We start from the raw sequence: 27347 nt of genomic DNA, 5'->3' as shown, positions 1-27347 counted from the left end.
ACCTGCCCCGGCACTGAGTGGGCATGGGGGGCGGGTCTGGAGAGGGAGCCGCGGAGGCAGCACCCTGTGTAGGAAAGGGCAGGGTGCGAAGCCTGAGCAGCAGCCGTGGAGTGGGAGAGGGTTGTCGGGCTCCGTCTGCACCAGGCGGCTCTTCCAGGTCGAGGGGCCTAAATCCGAGTGGCTTCGGGATATTGTGTGTGGGATGATGCTCTTCGGCCTTGAGAACATCCGCCAGTACACGGAGGCTGTTAACCGTAACTGCATGCCGGGATCTGAAACAAAATCGCCTTGCATGACCAACTCGGTATTAGGCCGTGAGTGTTAAACCTGTTTTAAACAGTTGGTAAACAGGAAACAGTCCCATATAAATACTTTTTAAAAAAGATTTTATTTATTTATTTGACAGACAGGGATCAAAGAAGACAGGCAGGCAGAGAGAGAAGGGAGCCGGCCCCCTGCTGAGGGGAGCCCCATGTCGGACTGAGGCTCCATCCCTGGACTCCTGGGAAGGCCGAAGGCAGAGGCTTTAACCCACTGAGCCACCCAGGTGCCCCTAAATACTATTTTTTAACAGTGAAATAAGCCTCCTGTGACATCCCCAGGCTCTCCTTCTGTGGCCGGGATTTTAAGCGCACAGGACGCTAGGGGATGAGTCTCGGAATTTGCAAGACCTGCCTCTCACTGCTGAGTTATCCCGAGCAAGTAGCTGAACCTCCCTAAGCTTTGTGTTCTCCTCTGTGACATGGGGACAGTAACAGTCGTCACAGGGCTGTCGGGAGGAGCACGCGAGGTCACTCAGGCAAACGGGTTAGCGTGTAGGCGGCACTGGAAGCACGTCGATGCGGGTGTTGTTATTACGGAAGGAAGTGAAGTCTGCATTGGTCACGTGAGAGTGAACGGCTTGTACTCACTTGCTGTCTCCAGCCCGTAGGTCACGATCCTCGAGTGGAGAACAGCGCTAGTGTTCGTTTCGGTTAGGTCGTCCAAATAGCTACAGGCAGCAAGACGTTACTCTTTAATTGGGGAGCCGTTTTTGTCTCTCCATGTCTGTTCTAATTTGTCAAGGCGGAAAATTCCATGAGTTGGCTGCATCTTTGCACAGGGGAGGATTCGTCAGCATTTGTGGAACTGAATGGGAACTTTGGAAAAAGCTCCAAAGGAGGCCACAGATTCATGAGGGAAAGAAGCAGGGTACATAGTTTCATGTTATACGCATTTGTTACCTAACTGATACTTGTCTTCCAAAGCAATGTGTTGCTTGAAACTCCTAGTGTGTCTTCCTAAAGAAACAGTGAAGGAATGGCGGTCGCATTCCCAGCCGGGCTCTCCATAATTCAGAGAAAATTCACAGGGGCGCCTGGGTGGCTCAGCCAGTTCAGCGTCTGACTTCTGCTCAGGTCATGATCCTGGAGTCCTCATGTCGGGCTCCCTGCTCAGTGGGCAGCCTGCTTCCCCCTCTGCTGCAGCTCCCCTGCTTGTGCGCTCCTGCTCTCTCTCCCTGTCAGATAAATAAATAAAATCTTAACAAGAACAACAGCAAAGATTACCCGTAACTGCAGTGCTCTTATTTATTGCAAGGCTGCCGTCCGGATCCTCGTGGCAGAGTCTGAGGAATTCCCATCCTAATCCTGATGGGAATTTGAGGAAGAAACTTTTCCTAAGCTTGAAGCTGGTCCCCAGAAAGATTTTGACAGAAATTTGCCTTCAGCCTCTCCCGACCTCATGGGGCGGGCTCCGCGCTGCCTGGCCTCCCTCCGCGATCGCCGTCCACTCTTCTAATGGCGTCCGCCCGCCCTTAGTGCTTTTCCCGGAGGCGATGGAAAGTTCACCTCTTACGTACTACTCTCAGTGGCCTTGTCCATTCACAAATCTTTGTTTTTAAAGGAATGAGATTGAGAGACTAAGACCTCTTTGAGCAGAAATGGGCGTGATTGGGCAGAGAGGGGCACAGTTAGGAATCCGTTTCTGTCTTGAGCTTCTGGACGGTTCATGTCCGCCTGGGGCTGCTCAGCGGGGAAGGGGGGGGGGCTGTGAGTCGGGCTGACCCGAGCGTGAGGCTGCCTGTGTCACCATCCTGCTGCCTGCAGTCATCGGCCGTCATCAGTTAGGACCCGAGCTCCTCACCTGCCGCGTCTGGCTCTGCAGTGAGCCCCGGAGCGTTCAGAGCCGGAGGCAGTGTGACGTGCAACGTGATTCTCAGTAAGACTGACGCTTGCCAGGGAGGTAAGAAAATGTCTGATTTCTTTGCCTCTCTCCCTAGCGACTGCAGCCTGCCCGAGAACCCTCTGTTCATCACATGCGTCCAGGCAGGTGGGCCATGCGGCGGCCGGCCAGCCAGCAGCCAGGGGTAAGTGGATTCCAGAACCTTCCTAGAGAAAGGACATTTCGGGGCACCTGGGGGGGGGATCTCAGTGGGTTAAGCATCTGCCCTCTGCTCAGGTTATGATCTCAGGGTCCTGGGATCCAGCCCTGCATCAGGCCCCCTGCTCAGGGAATAAATAAAATCTTTTAAAAAAGAAAAAGGAAAAATGCGTATTCCCAGAATCACGACCTCGATGGTATGCAGGAATCGAGGTAAAGACTGCAGCAGTAAGGTGCTCGCTAACCAACAAAAATGGCATTTAATAGCATTCGTCGTAGTATTGCTATTACAGTATTATTACTCATCATTGTTACGATGCGTAACTTTTACCCAGATCCCACCCCGAGAAAGTCCCAGTAGAGGAGATGGGATGGGGGGGTTCAGGCCGTTGCCGCGGCGGAGGGCCAGATGCCCGACTTGTATCCTGAGAGGCGGGATTCCTGCCGGGCCGTGGGCCAGCCGCAGGCGCCTAAAAGCTGGATTAATACCACAAAAACCGAGACAGCAGCATTTCCTGCGCTGTCGCTGCCAGGAGCCGATGTGGGCACCGAGGGCTCGTCGCGAGCAGGACAGAGCGCGGTCCTGCCGTGCTGGGGTGCGTGGGTGCCCAGCAGAGCTCCTGATGCTCTCGGGTGTTAGGGGGGCCAGGGGTGCGCAGTGGCGCGTCCCAGCCCTGTTCTAAGGGGGGCGCTCGGTGGGCGAGCAGTGTTTCGGCCGAGATGCTTCAGGGTGAGCGAGGGTTAGACGCTCCCGCGGTCCTAGCGGTGAAGGGTCCTAAGGCCAGAAAGAGCATCGAGCTTCAGGAGAACAGACGACAGGCAGGTTCTCTTAAGCCCCTCCCTTTCCCTTTCTTTTCCTTCCCTTTTTCCTTCTTTCTCTCCCTCTCTCCCTCCTTCCTCTGACTGACTTGAGAGCGTTTACATGGGGCTCCCAGTCCCCTGACTGTCGGGTCCCTCCGCTGGCTGCCTGACACGCGTCCCCTTCACTCACTCCCGCTGTGGGGGCTTCGCTTCAGTCACTGGGGAAGCCGGTCGGGCTCCTCCAGGCACCTGGTTTGTACTCTCATTAGAATGCACAAATTTGAACATATACTTTTAACGTAGGATTCATTCTAGCACGTCGGAAGTCTGTACACCGCACACCAGTTTCCCAAAGAGCTACACACTATTTTGTGACCACGTGTGTGAAATACTGAAATGCCTTTGTTTTTTTGTTTTCTTTGTTTTGTGTGTAGTGATCTAGAAGAAATAACACTTTTTAAAATAAAAGATTTTATTTATTTATTTGACATCACAAGTAGGCAGAGAGGCAGGCAGAGAGAGAGGGAGAAGCAGGCTCCCCACTGAGCAGAGAGCCCGATGCGGGGCTCAATCCCAGGACCCTGAGATCATGACCTGAGCCGAAGGCAGAGGCTTAACCCACTGAGCCACCCAGGTGCCCCAAAATCACACATTTTAATGCAATAGGACTTTGGGGCTCTGGGAAGTATTTTCAGTAAGGACAGGCTTTTACACCTTGGAAACATTGGACTGAAACTCCATGCAATGTCCCATGAAGGTGTTTCTCTTTGAGCTTCCAGAAACTTGAATGTTACGGTCTCTGAGCTGCGATCGACTAGACGTAACCTTCAGCCCCATCACTGGGGGGCCCACCGTTCTTCAGTCTGATGCATTTTGTTTGTTCTCACTTTTCAGCAGTTCACGAGTACAGAAAAATGATTTCCATAGGAATTTGACTGCATCCTTAAGTAAAGATGTCAGGAAAAATATCAACCACACCAGCAGAGGCGTGTTCTTTAGTGTGGATTCGTGGACCTCGGTAAGCATCTTCTGTGTCCGGGGTGTGGGGGGACAGGGACACGCTTCCCCCCGGATCTCGTCCTATAGACTCACCGGCTCTTCTCATTCACTGAGAGTCGCCTGTGCCTGCGTCAGGCCACAAACGTCCTTGGCTGCCAAATCTGTTTTTTTCCGAGATGTTCTGAGATGTGGGTCTGGACCTCTGCGGCCTTGGGCGGGGCTGGTGGAGCCCGAGGTACCCCTGGGGCACCCGGGCCAGTCCTGCTTTGTCCTTAGGCCAGCTGTGTCAGCAGCATGGTAGGCGGACTGCGCAGAGCCCCCACGGGGGATGCTGCGGGTGAAATCCGGCCCTGTGATCCCCCATTAAGAGTCGGACACTCGACTGGGGGTTTCAGATAAAAGGGAAATGGACTCTGACCTTTAGCAAATCTGTTCAATTGGGGTGATACATACACCAATGATCATATGTGAATAGAATGCAAGTAACACATGGGTGGGGAGTCTTTTACCTGTAAGATAAAGCTTAACAGCTTTGCTGTCAATCAGAGAAGGCTTCACGGCAGAGGTGACATTTGCATTAGGCCCTGAAGAGTTGGTAGTATTTCATCAGTGAGCGCGTATCTCTTGCGGAAGTTTGGGGGTATTTGGAGATGTGAGTAATCTTGTTTGACTAGGAAACAAGACAGGGATTCGAGGCAGCAGGCGGGAGAGGTCTGGGCAGGGAAGCCGGCATAGGATTGCGAAGGATCTTAACATCTGGAGAAGGGTCACATGACAGCATCTCCCTGGGGCCTCTGGGAGCTGGACCGGCGGGGCAGGCCTGCTGTGTGGGTGCGCCGTCGCCCTGAGAAGGGCCCTACACTTGGCTTAATGCTCCTGCTGCCGTAAATTCCTTAATAACTTGGCAGCGCCTGGGAGGCTCAGTCAATTGAGCGTCGGACTCTGGGTTTGGACTCAGGTCATTGTATTCGCATCGTGGAATCGAGCCCCGCATGGGGCTCTGCGCTCAGGGTGGGGTCCGCCTCCGGCCCTTCCTCCTTCCCACTCTTCCCTGCTCACACTGTCTTTCTCTCCAATAAATAAATGAAATCTTTAGAAAAAATTCTTAATAACTTCCGAGCCTGGGGCTCCGCGTTTTCATCTTGCACGGGCTCTGCGCGTTCTGTAGCCCATCGTGACCGGGGGCCCTAGCACGGCACGTACTGTGTTGTCCTGTAGTTCCTTGGATCTGTGTCCTCCGTGAAGGGGGGAGTCCTGCAGGAGAGGGGCTTTCCATGGGCCAGGCCTGTCCTAGCACCTGGCACATAGTAGGAGCTGCGTCAATGCTTCCTGGACGTGTGAGCTGGGCGCAGGGGCATGAGGGTGCGGGCAGCACTGGTTCTAGACGAAATGAACGTTTAAGCCATTTTGATTCATTACATTGATCTGATTATGTGCTGCGGGTTCCTAGAGACTCTCCTGACTTTGGTCCAGGTAAAGGCCCAGCTCTCTCCGTTACCCGTGCGGGCACGGCTGTGAGGGTCATAACCGCCCACCCTCCCAGCACAGGGGGTCACGATTTCCCTCCCTAACTGCTCATCCCAAGGGATTGATCTTTTTTTTTTTTTAATATTTAATTTATTTATTTGTTAGAGAGCATGAGAGCAAGCAAGCACAAGCAGCGGGAGAGGTAGGCAGAGGGGAAGCAGACTCCCCGCTGAGCAAGGAGCCCGACGTGGGCCTTGATCCCAGGACCCTGAGATCATGACTTGAGCCAAAGGCAGTGGCTTAACCCACTGAGCCACTCAGGCATCCGAGATCTTACTTTGTGATAGGAATCGAGGCTTTATTTTTTAGTTCTTGTCCAAATGGGTTTCCTTTAGAAAGTCTAATACTTTTGATGGGAAATATTAGTTTTGTTGACGATGCCACGTGTCTTTTATCTATAATGTTTTTGTGTTTCCAGGATTCCCTCACTTTTATGTACCAGGCTTTGGAGAGGAACATCCGGACAATGTTCACGGGCAGCTCCCAGCGGTCCTACAAGCATGTGTCCAGCCCCTTGGCGTCTTACTTCCTGTCTTTTCCCTACACAAGACTCGGCTGGTAGGTAATGAGTTTCTCCCGCTCCTGAAAGCTGGTGTCAGTACGAAGTTCAGTCATTTGACAGATGGTTTCGGTGGCACCTGTTGGCGCCTTAAATCCCAGTCAGCTCCTCAACAAAAACAGAACATAGTGGCCAAGTTACTTTAAGATGAAACTGCCTCCTTAAAGTGGGTCAGGATGGGTTTAAGTGCAGGAAGCTTTCTCTTTACTGAAAATTGCCATGATGCAGTGTCACAGAACGATCGCAAGGCTTCGATGTTCTAAAGACGTGATGTTACAGACTTTGGGGAATGGCACTACACCCAGAAGCAGATAAGCCGCTAGTACAGTGATCAGGGTCTCTTCGCTTCATGTGAGAAAAGCCTAGCACCCCTCCCCCCCAATAATTGTAGAAGTAGAACGTTGGGGAGTTCTCCGATTTTCACAATCAACCCGAACGGAGCCCAAGGATATGGAGGTTTTGGGGAAACCTGTTTTTTCAGCCACACTTCCTAGGTTGAAATGACATTGTTCCCCTTGGAGCAGTTTGCTGACAGGCCATCTTTTTTGGGCCCCTGAGGCATTCAGCCCCAGCACAGGTGACGACAGGTGCATGCTGTGTTTATTGGCCCGTCCCCGTGCATGGTGGCTCTTCTTCCTGACACAGCCGAAGAGGGTCTCTGGCTGGGCCCGGGTGGGGGTGTGCAGAGGTCCCTCCCCAGCGTCCAGCCCCGGGAGCCCAGGAACGGTCTGGTCCCTCTCACCAGGTGGTAGCCCCTTTAGGAACGACTTTCCTCTTTTATCTCTGGTTGCTTCTGTGGCCATAAGAACTAGAGTAAGTACGTGATTTCTGGTCCTGCTAGCTGCCCCAACAAAGACACTTGAACCTTTGCTCTCTAACTGGTAGGTCATCGACCCAGACTTAGAAACATCCACGAAATATGTTAGGCATTTCTTCTCTTCACAGTGCAAGGAACCGCGGGCAGCCGTGGCAGCAGTACCACGGGGTGCTTAACGCACGTGGGTCTCCGGCTCCTTTCTCTTCTGTTTGTTTCCTGCCCCGCCCGAAAGCAGCCGGGGCCCTTGGCCGGGTGCAGACTTCCTGGCTGTCCCCTGTGAGCCTAGGGTCGTGCGTGGTGGCTGTAGGTTTGCACAGAACATGATGCTTCGTGCAGATGCTTTTCCCCTGCTCGGGTCATACGGTTCAGAAATGCCCAGAGCCCTTAACGTGTCCAGTGTTGCTGCTCTTGTGTTTCAGTCCCACAGACAAGATAGCGGCAGGAAGGGTGTTCTCCATGGTCACGCGGGGGTAAAATTCAACAAGGGGGGGTTCAAGCCGTGGGCTCTAGAGAGAAGCGGGCGACCGTCTGCGGGGAGCATGGCTCTCCGCAGACACGGGGCGGGCCTCTCTCTCCCTCCCCCAGGGCACTGACTTCGGCTGACCTCAACCAGGATGGGTACGGGGACCTGGTGGTGGGTGCCCCCGGCTACAGCCGCCCCGGCCACCCCCAGGTGGGCCGCGTGTACCTCCTCTACGGCAACGAGCTGGGGCTGCCCCCCATCGACCTGGATCTCGACCGGGAGGCCCACGTGACCCTGGAGGGTTTCCAGGTGAGGTGTCCATCCCCGGGTCCCTCTTCTCGCGTCCGTGCGCCGCGCTCCTCAGAGCAAGCGGCCAGCGCCGAGGGTGACGGGAGCAGCCGTGCTGGTGGCCTCCCTCTGCGGACACCTGTCCTCTGTTTAAAAGCCTCCTGTCCTCACTGGAACGTGGGTCCCTACCTGCCCTAAACACACCTGCCCTTCCTTCAGGGCTGCCCTGAGTCAATTTCTTGGTGCTACAGGCCACTCCCGATTTTTTGAAGCCTCCCTTGTTTTATATGTGAGTTTTTATTTTGTAAGAATGTTCGATCCACAGAAAAGCCGTAAAGACAGAACAGAGTTCCCAAACACCTTCCCCCCAGTTTCCCCTAAGGTAGCGGCTTACGTAACCCTGGTTGCAACGTGTCGGAATTAAGAAACCGACACGGGTGCGTGACTCTTGCCCAAACCCCAGACCTCACTCAGATGTCATTCCTTGGTTTCAAGTGGTGAAAAGCGTCCCCAGGAAAACCCCACAGCGACCGTGGGAGAAATGCTCGGCGTGGGGTCAGGGTCAGGGCCTCCCGGCGCACCACGGACCGGGAAGGGTTTCGTCGGGAGTGACTGGCATCAGTGCTCATGAGGGCAGGAGGGAGGGCAGGCGCCTGTGACCGGTGACAGGCGAGTGCGGGGGCCTTGGTGCGACGGCGTGTTCCGGGAGCCAGCAGCAGGGCACGGAACGCTGGACTGCGGGTCAGATGATGGTTCTGCTGTGGGGAAACCGCTAAAGCTTTGCTGTGGAGGTCATGCTGGAAGAACAAAGCTAGACGACCTACGTGCACAGGCCTCGCCCCGCGGAAGGTGCGGGGTCACCGACTGGCCGGGGGAGCCCTGAGTCCGATAGGCGATCCTCCGCTGGCAGCCACGTGTGAAGTTCCACTGTCTAGGAGGGGCAGTGTTTTCTGGAATCTTCTGCCACCCCATGAGAACATTCCAAAATAAGTCTACCCATTCCAGGTGCTCCTTACTTTTTTTTATTTTTTTATTTACGAGAGAGAGAGAGAGAACGCACAAGCAGGGGGAGCAGCAGGCAGCGGGAGAAGCAGGCTCCCGGCTGAACAGGGAGCCTAGTGTGAGGCTCGATCCCAGGACCCTGGGACCACGACCTGAGCTAAAGGCAGACACTCAACCAACTGAGCCCCCAGGCGCCCCTGCTCCTCTGCACGAAGCCGAGCCCCTCTCAGACTGTTGGGTAAAACCTAATCCTCTGGGCTCCTGCAGACCGGGAGTGAGGGCGGTCCGCTCCCTCAGACGGGGACCAGGAAGGAGGCAGCTCTGTGCTCTCTTCCCAAGGACCGTGGGTAACGTGGCCGGTGGCCGGCTGACGGCGTGGGCCAGGGGTAGAGCCTGGTCCTTAGCCGCGGCCTGTGCTTAGCCTGGCTGTGGCTCCGAGGGAGGACGGAGGAGATCCCGTGCCTGTCGAGGAACCACGGGTTAACCCGAGGGAGGCCTTGGGGTGCAGCTGGCGATGATGAAACGCGGCTGGCCTCAGCCGGCCGGTGCCCCTGCTTGCCTTGTGGCCGGAGCAGCCCTTTCTGGTTTATCGGGTTCCCGCCTCGCAGGAGGGGACGGTCTCCGTAGAGGCCATTGCACTCAGGTGTGGCACGATTGGCCAATCTATAACTGATGCGGGTTCTGGGGCGTGTGTGTGCTTGCGGGGCAAACCTCCACTTGTGCAAGACCATTCATTGTTCCGTCCGTTGTGAAAGATCAGGAGGACCGGGCGAGTGGCTTTGGTCGCGGCCGATTCTAGAGAGCAGGAGAGGGAAGATGGAGAAAACCCACCTCGGAAGCAAGGGTCCCCGACCGGGCTGGGTTTCCCATCTGTAACCACGTGAGCGGGGATAATAAACGGACCTGCCCCTGTGCGGGTCGGGCCGAGCGCGGCGTCCACAGAATTCTCTGCGCCGAAGGGACCGCTCTGCGGCTATGCATCCCGTGGGAGGGCCGTGGGCTGCAGGGGCTTTGAGGACCCGAAATGCACCCAGTGCAACCGAAGAGCTGAGTTGTTGGTTTAATGTGACTTCAGCTAATTCAGCCACGTTTAGCTGGTGGCCCCCACGTTGCACGGGGTGGCTCTAGAACGTTCCGAATGCTCCTCCCGCGGTGGCCGTGCTTGCTGGTGTACGGGGTTCTCATTTTGGACACTTTCCAAAGGGAGTCTGGCCCTTCGTGGGGGACCATTTTTGAAAAACCTAGAACTTGTGAGAACGGACCCTTTTCTTTCTGGCACCTCGTCTTCCCCTCCAAGCAGACGTGCCTGAAACCCTGTTGGGGCCGAGCCCCGCAGTGGGGGAAGCGCAGATGTGTTCTGGTCGCTGCGGAGTTGGCCCTTGGCCCTCGGCTTCCAGGTCGGGTGCCCGGGTCGCCTGGACCCCAGGGAGTCTCGTGCTCTTCTGAAGGCTGTGGCTCAGCCCAGAGCTCACTGGTGCCCCTTCAGCCCTCAGGTCGGTTTGGCTCGGCCTTGGCCGTGCTGGACTTCAACAAGGACGGCGTGCCGGACCTGGCCGTGGGCACGCCGTCGGTGGGCTCCGAGAAGCTTGCCTACACGGTAAGGCCGCCGCTGCAGGGGGAGACGGGGCGTCGGGGAGGGGCAGGCCGGGGCCGGGTGGAGCCCCCGTGAACAGCAGCAGCCGGGTGTGCCGGGCCGACATTTGTGGGGAGATGATCTCGGGCCCCCCACTTGGGGTCCTTGACGTGACCTTGGGTTGCCTGGCAGTGCCTAGTTCCTGCCTCCCTGGCCTCCATTTGGCCTCCTGCGTTTCCTGGTGACCCCAGAAGTTGTACTCTTCCCCCTCCCCTCCCGGCTCCTGAAGTGAGGGGATGGGGGTTCCAGGACCTCGAGAGCCCCCCATCATCGCAGCAGAGCGGTGACCTCCCTGGTCCCTGTTTCCTGCAGCACAGGCTCTGGTCTCTGTGACGAGATGAGAGGCAGGGCACCAGCTTCAGCACCCTGTGTGACCCCAAAAGTCAGAGACCCTTCATCACTCTCTGCCTGCCACAAGCTCGCCTTCGTGCCCGTGTCCTCACTCTGCGCTCCTAGACTGTGAGCCGGATGTCGCCTCTGGGCCCACAGGTCCCCTCCCTCGAGGACATGGCTCAGAGGATCCTTCCCCCTGGAAGGTCTTCTCGCCCTTTTCCTTTAGGAGCAACACGGCACCCGCTGTCACCAGCCTCTGGTCTAGGCCACACTTGCCTGTCCCACACTGCAGCCTCCACCCTTACTCCAGTACCTTCCACGCCGTGGTGTCACTGTCCATGGGCCGCTTTTCGGGAGGACAGAGTGTGTCTTACTTACCGTGGTCTTCCCCGCCCTTGGCTTGTGGCGGAACGTAGATGCTTCCCGAGTGAGGACACAGGCCAGCAAGTTACAAGACAGGAGCTGGTTTGGGGCAGAGCCTGATGGTGCACATGCATCTGCCGTGGACACTGGCCGCATGGTGTATTTCGAGGAATCGTGGGCCAGGTCAGGAAGGCCTCGCACAGGGAGGCAGGCGGTTGTCCAGCTGGCGCACTGAGCAGGTGTGCATGGCGGGCAAGGACAGGAGTGACCATTTCAGCATTGGGGGCTTCAATGCTGATGCGAGTGGCAGTTGCAAAAAACACCTCAGCCCAGCAGTGCACACACAGGACCAGTTTGTCTGTTGCTGAGCCCTGGCCGTGGGGACTTGGGGGATTTAGGTCCTCATCGCCCTGTCTCTTCTGCTGCGACCTGAGTTTCCCGGGTCACCAGCCCTGCTTCTGACCGCCCCATGGCTTGCCTTCCCCTAGGGTGCGGTGTACATCTACTTCGGTTCCAGACAAGGAGGAATGTCTTCCGGCCCTAACGTCACCATCTCCTGCCAGGTACGGGGACCCCCTCGCGGCCAGACCAGTGGGCCAGACTCTGCCGCCTCCGGCCGTCCGCCTCTGAGCGGGACGTGCTCTCCGGCTTCCCCTGCAGGACACGTACTGTAACTTGGGCTGGACGCTCGTGGCCGCAGACCTGAACGGAGACGGCGAGCCCGATCTGGTCATGGGCTCCCCTTTCGCGCCGGGCGGAGGGAAACAGAAGGGCATGGTGGCTGCGTTTTATTCCGATCCCAGCTGGAGCCACAAAGGTCGTGCTTGAGTGGCGGGGAGGGAGGGCCGAGACCTCTCTGCGCTCGTGCCTGGGCCTTCTGACTTTCCCCTCCCTCCACTCTCATTCCGTCTGAATTTTCTGATCGCGCTTCCTCTTGCAGCTAAGATCCCTGAGCACGGACCTTTATCATCCAGGCAATAGAGTCCCTGGATAGACAAAAAGGGGCCCGACGTCCAGGGCCAGATGCAGAGGGGCCAGCAGGTTGTTGGCGGAGGCTTTCCGCAGAAGGCATCCCGGTGATGCCCCGACCTGCGGCGGGGAGGGGGCTGGGGGGGCCCCCAGACGCGGGCTCCAGACACCTACTTCTCCTATCAAGTGTGGGCTCCATGTCTGACACTGGGGCCCCCTGGGAGCAGCTGGGGGTACACAGGAGCTCTGGCAGACTCTGCCCGCCCAGCCACGGAAGGTAAAAGGCGCCGGTTGTCTCTGTAGAAGAGCTGGGCGTGGAGGCGGCCAACTGGACGGTGCGGGGCGAGGCGGACTTCTCCTGGCTCGGCTACGCGCTCCACGGGCTCCGCGTGAGCAACAGAAGCGTGCTGCTGGTCGGGAGCCCAACTTGGAGGAACACCCAAGGGTGAGCCCTCCTGTGGGGGCCCGGGGACCCAGGGGCGTGAGGGGCAGGTGGCTGCTGCTGCGGGAGCCTGCGGGGGTGCGCAGAGGGGCCGAGTCCCGTGTCCACCCCTCCACCCCCCGGCGAGGAGCAGCTATGGCTGTGCAGCAAGAGCTTCTCCTTAGAAGCTGGAACGTGAGCGAGGGAGGAGGGAGAGTCGCCTGGGCTTCCGTGACCTGGTGGCAGAAGCCACAGGAACGCCTCTTCTCCCGGTTTGAACCAGGGATCCGAGGTCGACGTCGGTGGCGTTGATCTTGGAGACCTCTCTCCTCCCTGTGCCCGTCCTTGGTGTCTTTGTTCTTAAGAGGACACCAGTCCCATTGGATTAGGGCCCCACCCCAGGGACCCAGCGTAACAATTGCCTCTTTGAAAACCCGCTCTCCAGAGGCGTGCATTCTGAGGTGTGGGGTTAGGATCCAACACGTGGGCTCTGGCGGAACAGACCGAGCGCGTGGCTGCGGGTCTCCCTGTGGCCGCTCTCAGGGCGGCGAGCCTTGCGTGGGGGGTCTTCGTACTGGGATCCCGGACAGCCAGCGCTGCGGCCCCGAGGACCACAGGGCTGGGGCCGGGCAGGGGCAGGGGAGCTCCTCTTTGCTGGGGCCGGAATACGTGGCCAGCTCCCCCCGCCGCCCGGGTGTGCTTCGTTCCAGACTGGCCCCCCAGTCCCGCGCTCGCGACGAGAAGCAGAGCCTCGGACGGGTGTACGGCTTTCTGCCCCCAAACTGCCAAAGCTCCTTTACCATTTCCGGAGACAAGGTACGGCCGCCGCTCCCCCCGCAGCAGCCGGGGCACCCCGCCATCTCTGGGGCCGCACAGTGTTGACTGACGGCCCTTCACAGGCGATGGAGAAGCTGGGGGCCTCCCTGTCCAGTGGCCACGTGCTGGTGAACGGGACCCGGAAACAGGTGTTGCTGGTGGGAGCCCCGACTCGAGGTAGGTCCCGCACCTACCTGACCCTGTCCTATGGGGAGAACGTCGTGACATCTGGAGCCAGGCAGACCTGATTGCGGTTATTTCCTTTTCTCATAACCTGGGGGTTAGGAGAACCTCCTGGGGGAGGTTACTTAACCTCCTGGAACATTAGTATCATCATCTGCAAATGCGGATTGTAATCCACCTCAAAGAGTTGTTGAAAATCCCTCCTGACAGTCACCTACTGTGTTTTTAAATCTCGTGTCCCGCTGAGCTTAGAACGAGAGGGAGGCTCAGAAAATCCTGAAGTCAGACTAGGTCTTCCAAGGACATATGTTAACAAGCCATTATCTTATTTACTTCATGGGAAGGAGTTTAAGAAGCCAACAAAAACTCACTCCCTTCGGGCCCCTGGGTGGCTCAGCTGGTTAAGCATCTGCCTTTGGGCTCCAGTCATGATCCTGAGGTCCTGGGATCGGGTCCTGAATCGGGGAGCCTCCCTCTCCCTCTGCTCTCGCTCACTTGCTCGCTCTCAGTAAGTAAAATCTTAAAAACAAAACAAAGCCAAACCTACTCCCTTGAAGATGATCAAAGTGAATCATGCTTATTGTAGAAATTTGTGAAAATACAGACTTAACTAGAAATCGCCCCTTCTCCAAATATTTAAAAACTTAAGCCCATACTATATATATGTGTGTGTATACGTTTTCATACGTAATTTTTACGTGAGACTTGAGTGTGTCCTCATGGTACTGATTCTACAGTGTGGTTTTCAATCCCGATCGCATTTGCTCCCATGTGCACTTGTCAACGTTTACCACCATCCTGTTGCTGAAATTCAGGCTGCTCCTGAATAAGGGCTCTCTCTCGAACGTGGATGCACGGAAAACTCTGCCTCCTGAATAGTTTTTAAAACCGCCTCCTGGAGGAAGAACTGGGCTGAAGGGGCTACCAGGAAGGCTCTTCTTACATATCGTCAAGTTACTTTTCAGGAAGATGTTTGTGTCACACAACGTTAGAATAATAAGCAGAGTGGGTTGGCTACAGGAATGGCAACATTTTTTCTCTTCTTTCTATCATCTTAACGAGGCTCCACACCCAGCGTGGGGCTTGAACTCAGGACCCTGGAGATCAAGGGGTGCGTGCTCTGGGGATGGCGCCAGCCAGCCACCCCAGAATGACGAGATCTTCTCACTGCGTGATTAAGGACACAGCACTGCAACCCCGGAGACTTGCTGACTTAGCCTTGGAGTAGTTGGGGTTTCTCGCCCTTTCACAGAGACGAGCTGGTGATTTCCAAACTCTGGCAACACCTGTCAGTGGTTTTATTTGTTTCACTTCTCTTTCCACTGCAGTGCTTGCAGACTCTGTTTTAATGTTTTTCCTGTCTTAGTATTTTCTGGTTTCAGAATAATATATGAAATATAAAAAGGTTGATTTAGAGATCTGTACTATATACAAATTAGTCATATTTTTATTTGAGAGAGAGAGAGAGAGAAAGGGAGGGACAAGCAGGCTCCCCACTGAGCACAGAGCCAAGTGTGGGGCTCGACCCCGGGACCCTGAGATCTCGACCTGAGAGGAAACCAAGAGTTGGCAGCTTGTCCGGCTGAGCCCCCCCAATGCCCCCACAGATCAACTGTTTCGAGACCATTCTCATGCACCTGCGATAGTAAGAAATCATACAGAGATCCATGTCCCATTTTATCCAGTATTTTCCCCAGGTAATACTTGCAAACCACAGTATGTCACAACCAGGCTGTTGACACTGATACAATCCACCACTTGAATCTTATTCAGATTTTCCTATTTCACTTGCATTTTGCTTAGATTTCACCCGCATAATTTGTGAGTCCTGGTACGAAACAAAAATGCAGAGCGCTTTGCTGGGAAAAAAAAGTTTCTTCCCCTCAGGCAGTTCTGAGCTTCCCATAGACAAGCACCCTGAAGCTTTCACATCCAAGGTGGTTCCTTTTTAAGATTTTGAGAGAGCGAGGGAGCGAGAGCAGCAGGGAGCACAAGTCGGGAGGAGAGGGAGCAGACTCCCCGCTGAGCAGGGAGCCCGATGCGAGGCTCCAACCCAGGACCCCGGCACTGTGACCAGAGCGGAAGGCAGACGCTTTACTGACTGAGCCACCCAGGGCCCCTCTGTTGCAAGATTAATCAGATTTTCACGTTGGTGACTAGAGTGTGTTAAGCCAAGAATGGGGCCTGGTGTGACTGTTCTGCACAGGTTGAATTTGTGTCCCAACAACGTGGCTCCCTTTGGGCACCGCACCTGTTCTCAAACCTGAAATCAGGCAGTTCCATCCTCATTTTCAATCCGTGTGGATTTTCTCATGGTACCTGCATTTTATTATAATCCCCAAGTCCCAGTTTTGCGAAGGTAGGAGGTCCCTGAAAGGACTGTAGGGACCTAGTGTTAGAACTGAGACGCTTGTGCGGGTCAGAGCTGTCAGATGGGGGGGCCCTGAGCGCGGCTCTCGCTGGGGCCTCCGTGCCCCAGCCAGCAGGACCTTCCCGCTACAAATGCCCGCCCCGTGCGGTTCCGCGCCGTCGGGTCACCGGAGTGTGGAAGGCGGACGCAAGGCTGGGACTGTCTTCTCTTCGTTCCTGGGAGGGCAGCAGACAGTGTGCCCTGGTTTATTTCAGACGACGTGTCCAAAATGGCATTCCTGACCATGACCTTGCACCAAGGCGGAAGCGCTCGGATGTACGAGCTGACCCCCGACACCCAGCCTTCTCTGCTCAGCACCTTCAGCGGGGACCGCCGCTTCTCTCGATTTGGCGGAGTTCTGCACTTCAGTGACCTGGACGGCGATGGCTTAGGTGGGAAAGGCCTCTGGCTCAGAATCGAATCCCTTTGCTCAACAGACCAGTCCCCCAACTGGATCGTGTAGCCTCTGCCCCCATCTCAGTGGCCCGACGGCCTTTACAGCTGTTCTGAGTCCGGCAGGACCAGAGCCGAGTGAGCTGGACCTCCTGAAGGCGGTAACACGAGAGCCGCCCACATCCATGGTCACGGATGGAGGATAAACTCGGAAAGCCCGCCTCGGCTGGGCGGGGGGGGGGAGCGCAGGGCAGAGCCCGGGAAGGACGCACTAATCCGGCTTGTGGGAGGCTGGCCAGGACCCCGCAGGGGCAGTGGGAAGGACGGCAGCGAGGGGACAGTGAGGGGACAGCGAGGGGACCTCCTTCCTTCTGGTCTCTTGCTTGCAGATGAAGTCCTCATGGCGGCCCCCCTGAGGATAACCGACGTCACCTCGGGACTGATGGGCGGGGAAGACGGCCGTGTTTATGTGTATAATGGCAAAGACATCACCTTTGGTGACATGACAGGCAAATGCAAATCGTGGACGGCTCCGTGTCCTGAAGAAAAGGTGAGGTGTTCGTGCCGTGCTGGGAAAGGCGGGGGCCCACGATGCCTTGTCATGTCCACTGCGGATCCCGGAGTTTTGACCGGGACTGTTTGCGGTCAGGACACAGTCACTGCTTCTGTAGGCCAAGGGGCCCTGCTTCGTGCAGGTCTGCAGCGCTTGTCCCTGTGGCTCAAGTCTAGCTGACATGGTGGCCCGCTGGTTCTGGTCGCACCCTGCCACCACTGGGTGGGAGCCCACAGCAGAGGAAAATAGGCTCGGGCCACTGCACTCTTTAAAACGCACACTCTAATTTCCGTTTCACTGCCTTTTTAAAAAAGATTTTTACTTGAGAGAATACAGAGAGAGAGAGCAGGGGTTAGAGGGAGAAGCAGGCTCCCCACTGCGCAGCCTGATGTGGGGCTCGATCCCAGGACCCTGGGATCATGAGCTGAACTGAAGGCAGACGCTTAACTGCCGAGCCACCCAGGTGCCCGTTTCACTGCTTTTATTCCTTTTCTCAGGTGGGTTTCCTTAAGTTCCCTGAGCATAAACCACCATTAAAAAAAAAAAACAAAACTATTTACTTGCAAAATTAAAATTTATTGTAAAATTGTAGAAAATATGGTACAAAATTTCATTTTAAAAATTCAAAAATCATCTACCCAGAATTGCACTCTGCAGAAATAATTAACCTTTCGATGTGCATCCTTCTGGTATATTTTCCTGACCTTGATGGCTAGCGCTTACTGTGCGTTTACTCTGCGCCTGGCACTGTGCTGAGCACGGCACAGCTCTCCCTCCCTCCCCGGCCGCCTCTCTGGTAAGCTGGCACTACGCCCGAGGAGGACACCGCAGATCCGAGGTCGCAGTGCTCAGAAATGAAAGGACAGGGACCTGCCCCGAAGTGCACTCGTCGCCATTACGCTGTGTGGGGGTCTATTTTATTAACTGAGCTGCTGTACGTGATTGTGCAACGTGCTTCTCTCTCACCTGGCTTGTTTCCGCTCGCTCCTCCATTCTCCTACAGCGCCTTTCCCGGCCGCCCCCGGCTTTATCTGCGGATAAGCCAGCGTTTACGTGAACGGCAGCAGCTGTTATTAGTTCAAGGCCGTTTCCCTCCAGTGTTAGGAACAAGACACACAGGGAATTATACTGTGAGCGAATTTATAAGTGAATCCTAAACCAGGATATATGTGACTGCGTCTACTTTGTGCTGAGTTCCTGTAGGGGACTTTCTGGTGTGTGAGGGCAGCACCCGGGCCGGGCCCGTCCCGAGTGCACAAGCGCGCGTGGGGGTCCGTCAGACCGCCCGCCAGTGACCGGTCCCCTTCTCCCCTTTTCCTCTCAGGCCTGGTACGTACTGGTTTCTCCCGAGGTAAGTACTTCCTGTAGGAATGAAGGAAAACCACCAAGTGCTCTTTCCCTTAATCTAAACTGACGAAATCCGGTGTGTGTTCCTACTACAGGCAAGTTCAAGGTTCGGGAGCTCTGTGGTCACCGTGAGGTCTAAAGACAAGGTGAGTGTGAAGACGGAGCTCCTGAAGTTTCCGTGCTAAGCGGGGGTGGGATGGTCTCATTTCGTCGTTCAGCTTTGTCTGAAACACACCCACACACACACCCACACCCACACACACACCCACACACAGTCCCATCGCTTTCCGGTTTCATCCCTGAGGGCAGGACCTAGCGAATTCCAGCCTGGGGGCCGCCTCGAGTCTGTATAGCTCGTGAACTAAGAAGGATTCGTTTAGATGGTGGGAAAAAAAGGATATTTCATGACACACGAAATTTATATGAAGTTTAAATTTCAGTGTCCGTAGTCTCCTTCGGCCACGGCCACGCACGTCGGTGGCTGCTGTCCCGCGAAGCCTCGTGTTCGAATACTGACTTGGGCCTTCAGGGGAGCGTGGGCAATCCCTTGCCACGTCAGCCGCCCACTGTTAGTGTTTCCTTCCAGACTGCTCTGTCCCCGTAGGCCTCTCGGGGCACACTGTGCGCACGGGCCCTCTCCCACTGGTCATGCTTCACGATCGCGCCACCCCCCCACCCCGGGGCAGACCCAGGTGGGGCCAGCTGCTTGCCGGCTGCAGGGGACTGTCCCGACGCACTGTCTTGTTCCGTTCACTTTTCCCAGATATTTACTCCATTATTTCTCCATTATTTCCAATTTATTTACTATCGTGAGCATTCTTGCACAGCTCTATTTTTATATAACTGTGCAAATATCCCTGCTGCTATTTTTGGAAGATTGCTAAGCAGAGGGCCTGCACGCTTTGACTGTAATGGACACAGCAGTGAAAGGGTTTATCTTCCACTCTGCAGCTAGACCACTGAACCCAGCCATTCGGTTATGTTAGAATCGGACTCGCACAGAACCGTGCAGGCTCTGAGACCAAGCCCCACCTTTGAGAAGCACACGGTCCACCTGCACAGGAAGGAGAGGAAAATGCCCATCAGGGCAGGACTAAGGGCTAAAGAGAGCGGACAGGACCAGCTGGGGCACAGCTGGCCCCGTTCTGGCGCTGGGGGACACTGCCCTCTGGTGGCCCACAGTTCAAGTGGCCCTTGCCTGACTCCATTTCCAGGCAAGACTGAACAAAATGTAGGGTTACCCAGAATAAAAGATGGCTTACTAAATTTATGGGAGCATTCTCAAAAGGTCTGGTGACAGATTACATCGTAAGCTTGGCTTACACTTAAAATTCATTTTCCCAAAAGTTAGATATTCTCAAGAACCCGTGAATCATACATGACTCCCAGAAGCTGCAGGGGAGCTGTAGATTGTAAGGAGCCGGCAGTCGACTCTTTGCTGTTTAACAGTGCAAGTTCGCCTTTGTCAGAAGAGTTCACCGAGGTGGACACTCCAGTTAGTTGGCCCAGCTCCCTGGGACTGCGGCGTGAAGCCCCGAGTCCAGGTCCGCTGCGGAGCGGACACGGACAGTGCGAGGCAGAGGAGCGCGGCCGCTCCCTGACCTCCCGTGGTGGGCCAGTTCGCGCCGGGCCGGGGTCGGGACTCAGCCTGCACCTGAGCCGCCTCCGTCCCCACCTCTGAACCCTCCTGTTACCCCACGCCCCCATCTCTGTGCCACCGGAGCACAGCAGGTGCCTGGACTTGGGCAGGGACGTCACGGGCGTGATGAACAAGACTGTCTCGTGTCCTCTACAGAACCAAGTGGTCGTCGCTGCTGGCAGGAGCTCTTTGGGAGCCCGACTCTCCGGGGCCCTGCACGTCTACAGCCTCGGCCTCGAGTAAAGACCTCGCCGCCTCTTCCTCCTCTGCGTCCCCTCTCTGGGCCGAGTCCTCGCCAGGGTGAGCGCTCTGGCGGACAAAGGGGCGGATCCTGCTAGAAGTGGGGCTGCTGGAGTGGAGACAGGCCTGGGAGGGACGACACCGTGGACGACGACAGACGCTCTGCTGCCTCGTGTCCCGTCCCAGGTTTCCTCCCTTGCTTCCCGGGTACGGAAACTTACTGCCAGCCTCTGGCCTGGCCTCAGCCCTGCGGCCCGACCGCGGCCCTCTCCACACCATACCCGCGTGCTGCTGATGCCTAGAAAGGCTTCTCTGTACTGAGCTTGCTCTGAGGAAAATCTGTCCCAGTTTCTCCTAAAACGTCCTTTAAAGTTGGTGACTCATTCCAGTCCGAGCGGAACAGAAAGCCCAGCGCACAGGGCAGAGCGGGCAGAGCAGCAGCGGGTGCGGGAGAGCCTCGCCGCTGCAGTCCCCTGCTGGAAGCCAGTGGGCCCTTAGGAGAACTGCGGCGTGTCCGGGGTTCCACGCAGTAAACGACTAATCCAAAACGAAAACCTCCCGCTAGTGCCCTCACCTGCTTTTGTAGAAGCGGCTGTTCTTAACAGCTGAACCCAGTGACTCCACTGGTTCTGTGTCCTCCCAAGAGAAGCCCTCGCCGCACTGGGCTGGCACAAGCCGTGCCCATAAAACTCGCCCCGCAGAGCTCCGGGTGGAGGCCACCGCGCGAGAGCGAGCAGAGAGAGGCATGTCTTGGCTTCCTCGGTTCCGGGGCTGACTGGTGACGGGTGGAGCGTACGTCGGCCAGGCCTGCAGGTGGGGACACTGGGGGGAAGGCATCTGCCACAGGCTCTGGCTTCACTAAACACGTGAAGGCCTTCTTAGGGATCCTGTAGCCGTCACGGAGGAACCATTCTTCCTCCTGGCACTAACAGTAGAGAAAAGTAACTGATGACCAGATCCCTTTTTAACTTCCCTAGAGGCAGCGCTGAGACTGGTTCAAAGACAGGAATCCAGCTGAGGAGTCCAAGTAGAAATCAAGGCAGCGCTGTGAGTTAACGCTGAGCAGAAGGGCAGGGCCGAGCGGGAGCAACGGGCGTATACCAGAGCGCACCTCCGGACCACGGCGGGGACTGTCGCCCTTCCTACGCACAGGTGCTAGCCGCTGCGTCCCTAGGAACAGCACGAGGCGCAGAGAAACCATTTGGTTTCATTTGGGGGACAATGAGCGGTAGCTCAACTCGTGTGAAATAACTATGTTTAGTTGAAGTTTACTTTTAGGGGCCAGAATTCCTTAACTAGTTTCACTTACACGTTGGGAAGTCTGTGAGTGCTGGCTTCCTCCTCAGAAGTCTGTTCTCTCCCCGCCGAGGCTGGAGCAGGGGCTGCTGCCTCAGCTGAGGGAGGGGCCGGTGCTGACGCACGGCCGTCACCTACCCACGGACGGACACTTCTCTCAGTGTCTAAACACACCAGACCAAACCAGGTTCTCACACAGGATCTTATCCAGGATACTTAACCTGCGTAATCCTGTACTCAGAAGTGCGAAGTGGTATTCCTACTCCTGAAGGTCAACCCGGATGGCAGAGACGTACACGCCGGCCTGTAGAGTCTGTGCGTTATCCCCATAGGTGGGTCACGTTTTCACTCTAAGTATTAGCTATAGTTCTAAACACAGACTCTGAAATGGTCAACAACAAACAGAAATACCTTCTAGGGTTGCAGTCTCATTAACACAACTCTGCACTTAATTCCATGATCTTTATTTCAAAGATATCAAAACATATGTACGTATTTGCAATTTTTCTATTACAAAACTTGCTTTAAGATCAAAATGGTTTCATGCCTTTGAAACAGAGAAACCTATAGGAATTTGGAGTAAGTCTGGCAATGAGCTCAGATCTCTGATACCCTGTCCCCGTACTATCCCTCAGACCACCTCCATAGGTATTACTAAAATAGGGAAAGTAAATCCTGAGATTAAAGTATATTAAATATTATAGCTCTAAAAATAAAGCTATGTACAACTCCTGGAATAACGAGACCAACAGCTTTTTATTTGGTGGTTATTTCTCACAGTCTGTGCCATCGTCTGCCACATTTCCTTAGAGGCCTTCCAGAAACAGTCTAGTAAGAATCTCATGCCTTGACCTGGTTAAACAGGGGCTGAGAGTGCTTGCTCAGTCACATAACGAAACACTTGTGCTCAATCATTTTTAAGTCAGTTTAAAATCGCCTAACTTCTTAGCTAAGAAGCATCCTGCCATCCACAAAGCAGAGCGAGTGACATTTTGAAATCCTCCTGATCTAACCACCTTCAAGAACTTTATAAACCACCCATCACTTCCCTGCATCAGACTTAAGAGGTAGTTACGTTTCCCTTTGATAGAGGAAACAGGACTCCTGAAAAAAATATTTTACTCAAGTCCACAAACTAAGTCACACCAAAAGGAAAAAGGCCAAAATTCTATTTCTGTGCCTGACTGGAGTCCAGCCCCTTGGGCTTGCAGTTTTTCCCGTCACAGTGAAGTCCCATTTCTAACCTATGTCCAGTGATTCCCGAAGATCAAGAACAGCAGCAGTGCTCTGAGGTATGGCAGAGTGTCCCATGACGTTAGAAGACTATCAAAGATCCTTTGTTTTGAAAGTCATCGCACACATCTATGATGCTAGAGAGAGCCTCACTCCAACACCCACACCTCAAAGTGAAGCGTGCCCCTGACCCACGGGGAGGTGCCACGTGGGCCACTCCACGCTGAGACCAACCCCGCCTGGGTCATCGTAATACCAGCTTCTAGTGGCTGCTTCTAACCACACAGGAGAGCAGGGAAACTACTTAACAACTCTGTTCTCGCTCAAATCAGCGACTGGAACAGCATTTTTATTCTCTTCACCGAACCACTTGGTGAATGGACTCCCAAACTTCCTCCTGTGCCACCCTATTAACGGCATCAGGTAACCCCAACACTGTCCGCGCACGGGCTTTACTACTATTACGTCTGTAGTAGCAGAGCAGCTCTGGCCACGCTTCTGGTTTTGAGAAGCCCCCCCGTCAAGTTCTGAGGTGTAGGAACACAGATTGACTGGGCTCCATACGCTTTCTTTTTTGGGGGTGGGAGTGGCTGAGAGGACACCTCCATCTACTCAGGCATCTACTCTACTCCCTCAAGACCTAAAAAAGCAGTAACAAAATGGAACCAGTTTCAACATTACTTCCAAAGGTTTCCACTATAGCTTAGCAGAGAAAAACTGTTTCAGGAGTCAAGAGAATTAAATATTGATTTAATATCCGCTTAAATGGATTCTAGTTAATCATTTCCTTTTTATTTGCCTTATATAAAAAAGGCAAGAAAATAGAGTATGTTAAAGATTGGTTTAAAGCACAAACCTTCAGAGTTTGTTCTAAGGTTAGTACGTATTTTTTCCTGCCTTTCCAGTCACCTGAGAGTCAGGAAGCTCCCAGAAACATGATCCCCTTAGTAAGAACTACCGCTACCCGAGCTCGTCACAGTGGGCTTGTCAAGTTTTCAGACTTTGCTTGGCCTGAGACACATGTAAATCAGAAAATCAACACAATAATCTCTCCTCACATCACATCTATAAAAACAGAATTTTGGCCTTTTACAGAGCCTATCCTTTGCGTCTTTCCTCGATTTTGAAAATGCAGAAGTTCTAGCATTACGGAGTGTCATGGTATCTTTATCATCAGGCATTGTAATTTTAGTGATTTTTCCCAAGTCTCTGACTCTATGAAAGAAAATAATAAAAGAGTACCAGAAGCTTCCCGTGACTACTGCGAAAAGTAACCCAGTCTCTCGAGGGCGGATGTCTCTAACGGTTTGTCAGGACGCTCTTGCCTGAGCCGAGCCCGTCCGGCCGGAAGCTGTGCTTCATTTCCATCCTCCTGTCCGCCTGCAGGGACTTCTTGGGTAAAGAGGCCACCTAAACAAAGCAGAACAAGGACTCGTTTTAGTCTGTGTCGGTGTTAAAAGAAATGCCACAAGTAAAAGGAGAGGTAACTAGCAGACGGGAGCCTACACGCCCCTGCCGGTACCCTAAGTGTTCGTTCCCGGCGTAAACTGGGTGTGGAAAGGAAAAAGAAAAGGCCAACCTTTTTTCTTAATGACGACACCATGTTTTCTGTGTTTCAATCTGGCTTATGACAAAGCCTGCAGCAGAACTGCCCACATCTAAAGGCAGAAAGCTCACCACAGAGCAATGCACTGAGCACGGGGACAAAGCTGGCACCGTGCCGGGGGCGGTCCTGGAGTAAGTGCTTTCCGGCCGCTGCTACTGCCTCACTGACGGATGCGGGAATGAAAGAACTTGCTCGGGGTCACAAGGCCGGGGCCGACGCCAGCCCAGGCAGTCGGTGTGCCCGCAGAATGGGACATCAGCCCCTCGACTACACTGCGCCAACCCAGACCTTCATACCACGGGAGGTAGAGGAGCTTCTAGTTGTCGTCCCAGGAATGACAGCAAACGCCTCCAGATGAGGCCGCTGCCCATAAACATAATTCCTGTAATCAGCCAAAACACTCTGTGGTCCTGAAAGAGAACAGAGTTACTTTCAGTCACAAAAGGTCAGGCTCCTCAGCAGTAAAATTCCCCAACTATGAGTGCCCCGGAGCTTACAGAAGCCTTGTGTTGTTCCTACAGCTCTTTCCTATAGAAAGGACCGAAGAACAAACCTTGATAGCATCCAGGGAATCAGAGAATAATCAGAAGAAAAACAAGACATAAAAGGGCTTCGACATTTAAAAATCATGTATAAGCCAAACATAACCACTTTTACTTTGAATTTCCTCGCAGTCTTCGTTTGCATGTATACACATCTTAATAGTTAAAATCACAGAGCACATACAACCAAATTTGAATTTTATGCTTTTAGAACCACAGTTCCCGATCTGTGAGCAGAGGTGTCCGGGGCACCACAGCACCCGAGAGTATTTCAAGGAAAACACAGTGTCATCTGCAAAACAGAACCTAGCTACTTCATAAACAACCTATTAGGTAATATCACAGAAACGATGTCCTAAAAGAAACTCTGGTTCTAGTAATCCTATGCAAAAATTCCCAAGACACTAGACACTAAACATATCGTGAACCAAGAAAGTTTGGGAACCCGTGACTAAAACATCTTCCCGTCATTTTCAAGCTTGTACTATCCGGCAGTGCAATGTGCCCGCGTCCGTAGACGGAACCACAGGCCCCCACGAAAAGGGAGCCCAACGCCAGCTATGCCACTGCTGGCTACCAACGTCCAGGGACGGGGAGCTCCCCGGCCCAGGCTGGTGTGTTGCGCAAACGGTTCTAGCTCTCACTGGGGGCAACACACACCATGTGAAGGAGAAACCCATCTCTTCGGACCAGGAACTTAGACCTATATCAGGAAGACAAGTGCTAACACAAGTTCAATATTTTTGGTGAACACATTTCCAGTTACCCAAAAAGAGGGTGTAGTTTATTAAAAATTACATTTAAATGAGATTTGGAACAATAGATTACTATTGTCTTTGCTGTAGACTGGTTCTACAATCCACCTATGAAGAAAAATCTGAGAATGCCAAAGTGTGATAAACTAGAAGAGAAGTTCCAACCTAGCCTGAAATTCCAAACACACACACAAACTGTGGGATGACAGCACAGCAGGAGGACCGGAAGCTCACCTCGTAGGCAGGCACAACTAGACAACACATCAGTGTAAGTAACGCAGACAATGACCTGGAGACTGACAGGACGGACTCCGCAATGAAGAAGGGGCCACCTCAAAGAGGGCGGGCAGGGCAGAGACCTGGTGGGGAGCTCAGTGAAACTGCGGGGCTGCCCATGAAAGGAAGGAAGCCGCCAGCACAGAGAAGGGAGAGAACCACACTATGGCACAGGGGAGCCTGCGTGGAAAGCTGAGTCCCCATAACATTTGGCTTTGAAAGCCAGAGTGGCTGAGTTTTGTGAGTTTTTACAATCAGTAGGACTTAAAACCTGGAAGTTTAGAAAAGCAGCAGGTTGAACTTTAGGAGAGCAGAGAGGGTGAGAGGAAACAGAGTGCCCGCCATTAAAGAGACAACACAACAGCCTGGGGAGATACGGCACAGAAGGAGCATCTGGAAAGACTTAGGGCAGACAGCGGGAGGGCGGCTCCCTAACCTCAGAGAGCGCTCTGGAGAAACAGAGATCGTGAGACACTCCTCCAGGAACAAAGGACCGGCAGGTACTGTCCCCACTGTCCCCCAACCCCCAACACATAGTGCCTGGGGGACCTAGCACGACGCCCACTGGTTTGCTTACCCTGCGCCCACCCTCACCGGAGCTTCCCGTCTGCGTGCTCCAGCCAGGCTGGCCTCCGTCCCAGCACGGGGTCTGCGCCCCCAGAAGACCCAACAAACCTTGCTAACACTGAGGCTCCCGCACCCAGTAGGGGGGTTGCGTCCACCCTCTCCAAAGAAGGAGCCCATCAAAAGAAGCATCCCACTCCTGGCCCTGTGCAAGCTACCCCCATAGGGGCGGGCAGCACTCCAAAGTACCCCCTGCCCGGGGAGAGGGGAACTGACCGCACACACTGAATGTGGCCCCAACAGTGGGCTGGCGGCAGACAGCTGGTCAGACTGCGGGCCCTGCCCACCCGTGGAAGTGTCTCGGGGGACAGTGCAGAGAAGCAGTCTGCAGCTCTGCCAAACACCTGGTCTGACCCAGCTCAAGCCCAGGGTGGCTCCAGACTGACCCACTGATGTCACAGGGAGTAAACACAGCCCACAGCAGGCAACAACAGCCATGTGGACACCTGAACCATGGGCAAACACGGCCCAGCCACTTGGCGGGGGCGGGGGGAGGCGGGTACACGCAGTACACTGAGAGAAGAGCTCTGAGGCACCAGGTTCTGGTGAGCAGGGACCTCGCCCTGCAGGCAGACAGGACCTCTTCCCCATGCAGCCACCTTCGAGGGCAGGAGACACGGCTGGCTGACCTAGCTCACACACACAAACACCGAGAGGAAGACAAATGACTATGTCCCAAATCAAAGAACAGGAGAAGTTCTCCTTAGGTCACAATAAGAGACCTAAGTGAAATGGAGATAAGCAATATACCTAATGGAGAATTTAATCATCAGTGGCGCCTGGGCGGCTCAGCCATGAAGTGTCTGCCTTCAGCTCAGGTCATGATCTCTCAGGGTCCCGGGATTGAGCCCCACATCAGAGTCCCTGCTCAGTGGGGAGTTTCCTTCTCCCTCTGCCA

General features: G+C 54.6%; 2 protein-coding genes across 8 annotated transcripts in view; one reads left to right on the top strand and one right to left on the bottom strand.

Annotated features, from left to right (window-relative positions):
- GPLD1 (glycosylphosphatidylinositol specific phospholipase D1) overlaps positions 1 to 22006 on the top strand; it is a 56486-nt gene extending 34480 nt beyond the window's left edge. For 2 of the 6 annotated variants that reach the window (XM_059399544.1, XM_059399547.1), the window contains 15 exons: positions 2261 to 2347; positions 4060 to 4180; positions 6107 to 6246; positions 7650 to 7836; positions 10304 to 10414; positions 11635 to 11709; positions 11807 to 11963; positions 12419 to 12560; positions 13247 to 13352; positions 13436 to 13529; positions 16161 to 16337; positions 16728 to 16888; positions 18216 to 18242; positions 18334 to 18384; positions 20034 to 22006. In XM_059399544.1, coding sequence (XP_059255527.1) covers positions 2261 to 2347; positions 4060 to 4180; positions 6107 to 6246; positions 7650 to 7836; positions 10304 to 10414; positions 11635 to 11709; positions 11807 to 11963; positions 12419 to 12560; positions 13247 to 13352; positions 13436 to 13529; positions 16161 to 16337; positions 16728 to 16888; positions 18216 to 18242; positions 18334 to 18384; positions 20034 to 20120 — 1723 coding nt within the window. In that variant the 3' untranslated portion in view covers positions 20121 to 22006. Of the gene's footprint in view, positions 1 to 2260; positions 2348 to 4056; positions 4181 to 6106; positions 6247 to 7649; positions 7837 to 10303; positions 10415 to 11634; positions 11710 to 11806; positions 11964 to 12418; positions 12561 to 13246; positions 13353 to 13435; positions 13530 to 16160; positions 16338 to 16727; positions 16889 to 18215; positions 18243 to 18333; positions 18385 to 19189; positions 19514 to 20033 lie in introns of those variants that run through there. The other 4 variants (XM_059399543.1, XM_059399546.1, XM_059399545.1 and 1 more) reach the window with 4 other exon arrangements.
- MRS2 (magnesium transporter MRS2) overlaps positions 21862 to 27347 on the bottom strand; it is a 39818-nt gene continuing 34332 nt past the window's right edge. For both annotated transcript variants that reach the window (XM_059399551.1, XM_059399552.1), the window contains exons 10-11: positions 24549 to 24662; positions 21862 to 24056 (exon numbers count right to left, since the gene is read on the bottom strand). In XM_059399551.1, coding sequence (XP_059255534.1) covers positions 23946 to 24056; positions 24549 to 24662 — 225 coding nt within the window. In that variant the 3' untranslated portion in view covers positions 21862 to 23945. The remainder of the gene's footprint in view (positions 24057 to 24548; positions 24663 to 27347) is intronic.

Source organism: Mustela nigripes, chromosome 5 (genome assembly GCF_022355385.1).
Source record: "Mustela nigripes isolate SB6536 chromosome 5, MUSNIG.SB6536, whole genome shotgun sequence".
NCBI lineage: Eukaryota > Metazoa > Chordata > Mammalia > Carnivora > Mustelidae > Mustela > Mustela nigripes.
Note: the sequence above shows the minus strand (reverse complement) of the source record. Positions and strands in the feature narration are given on the sequence as shown.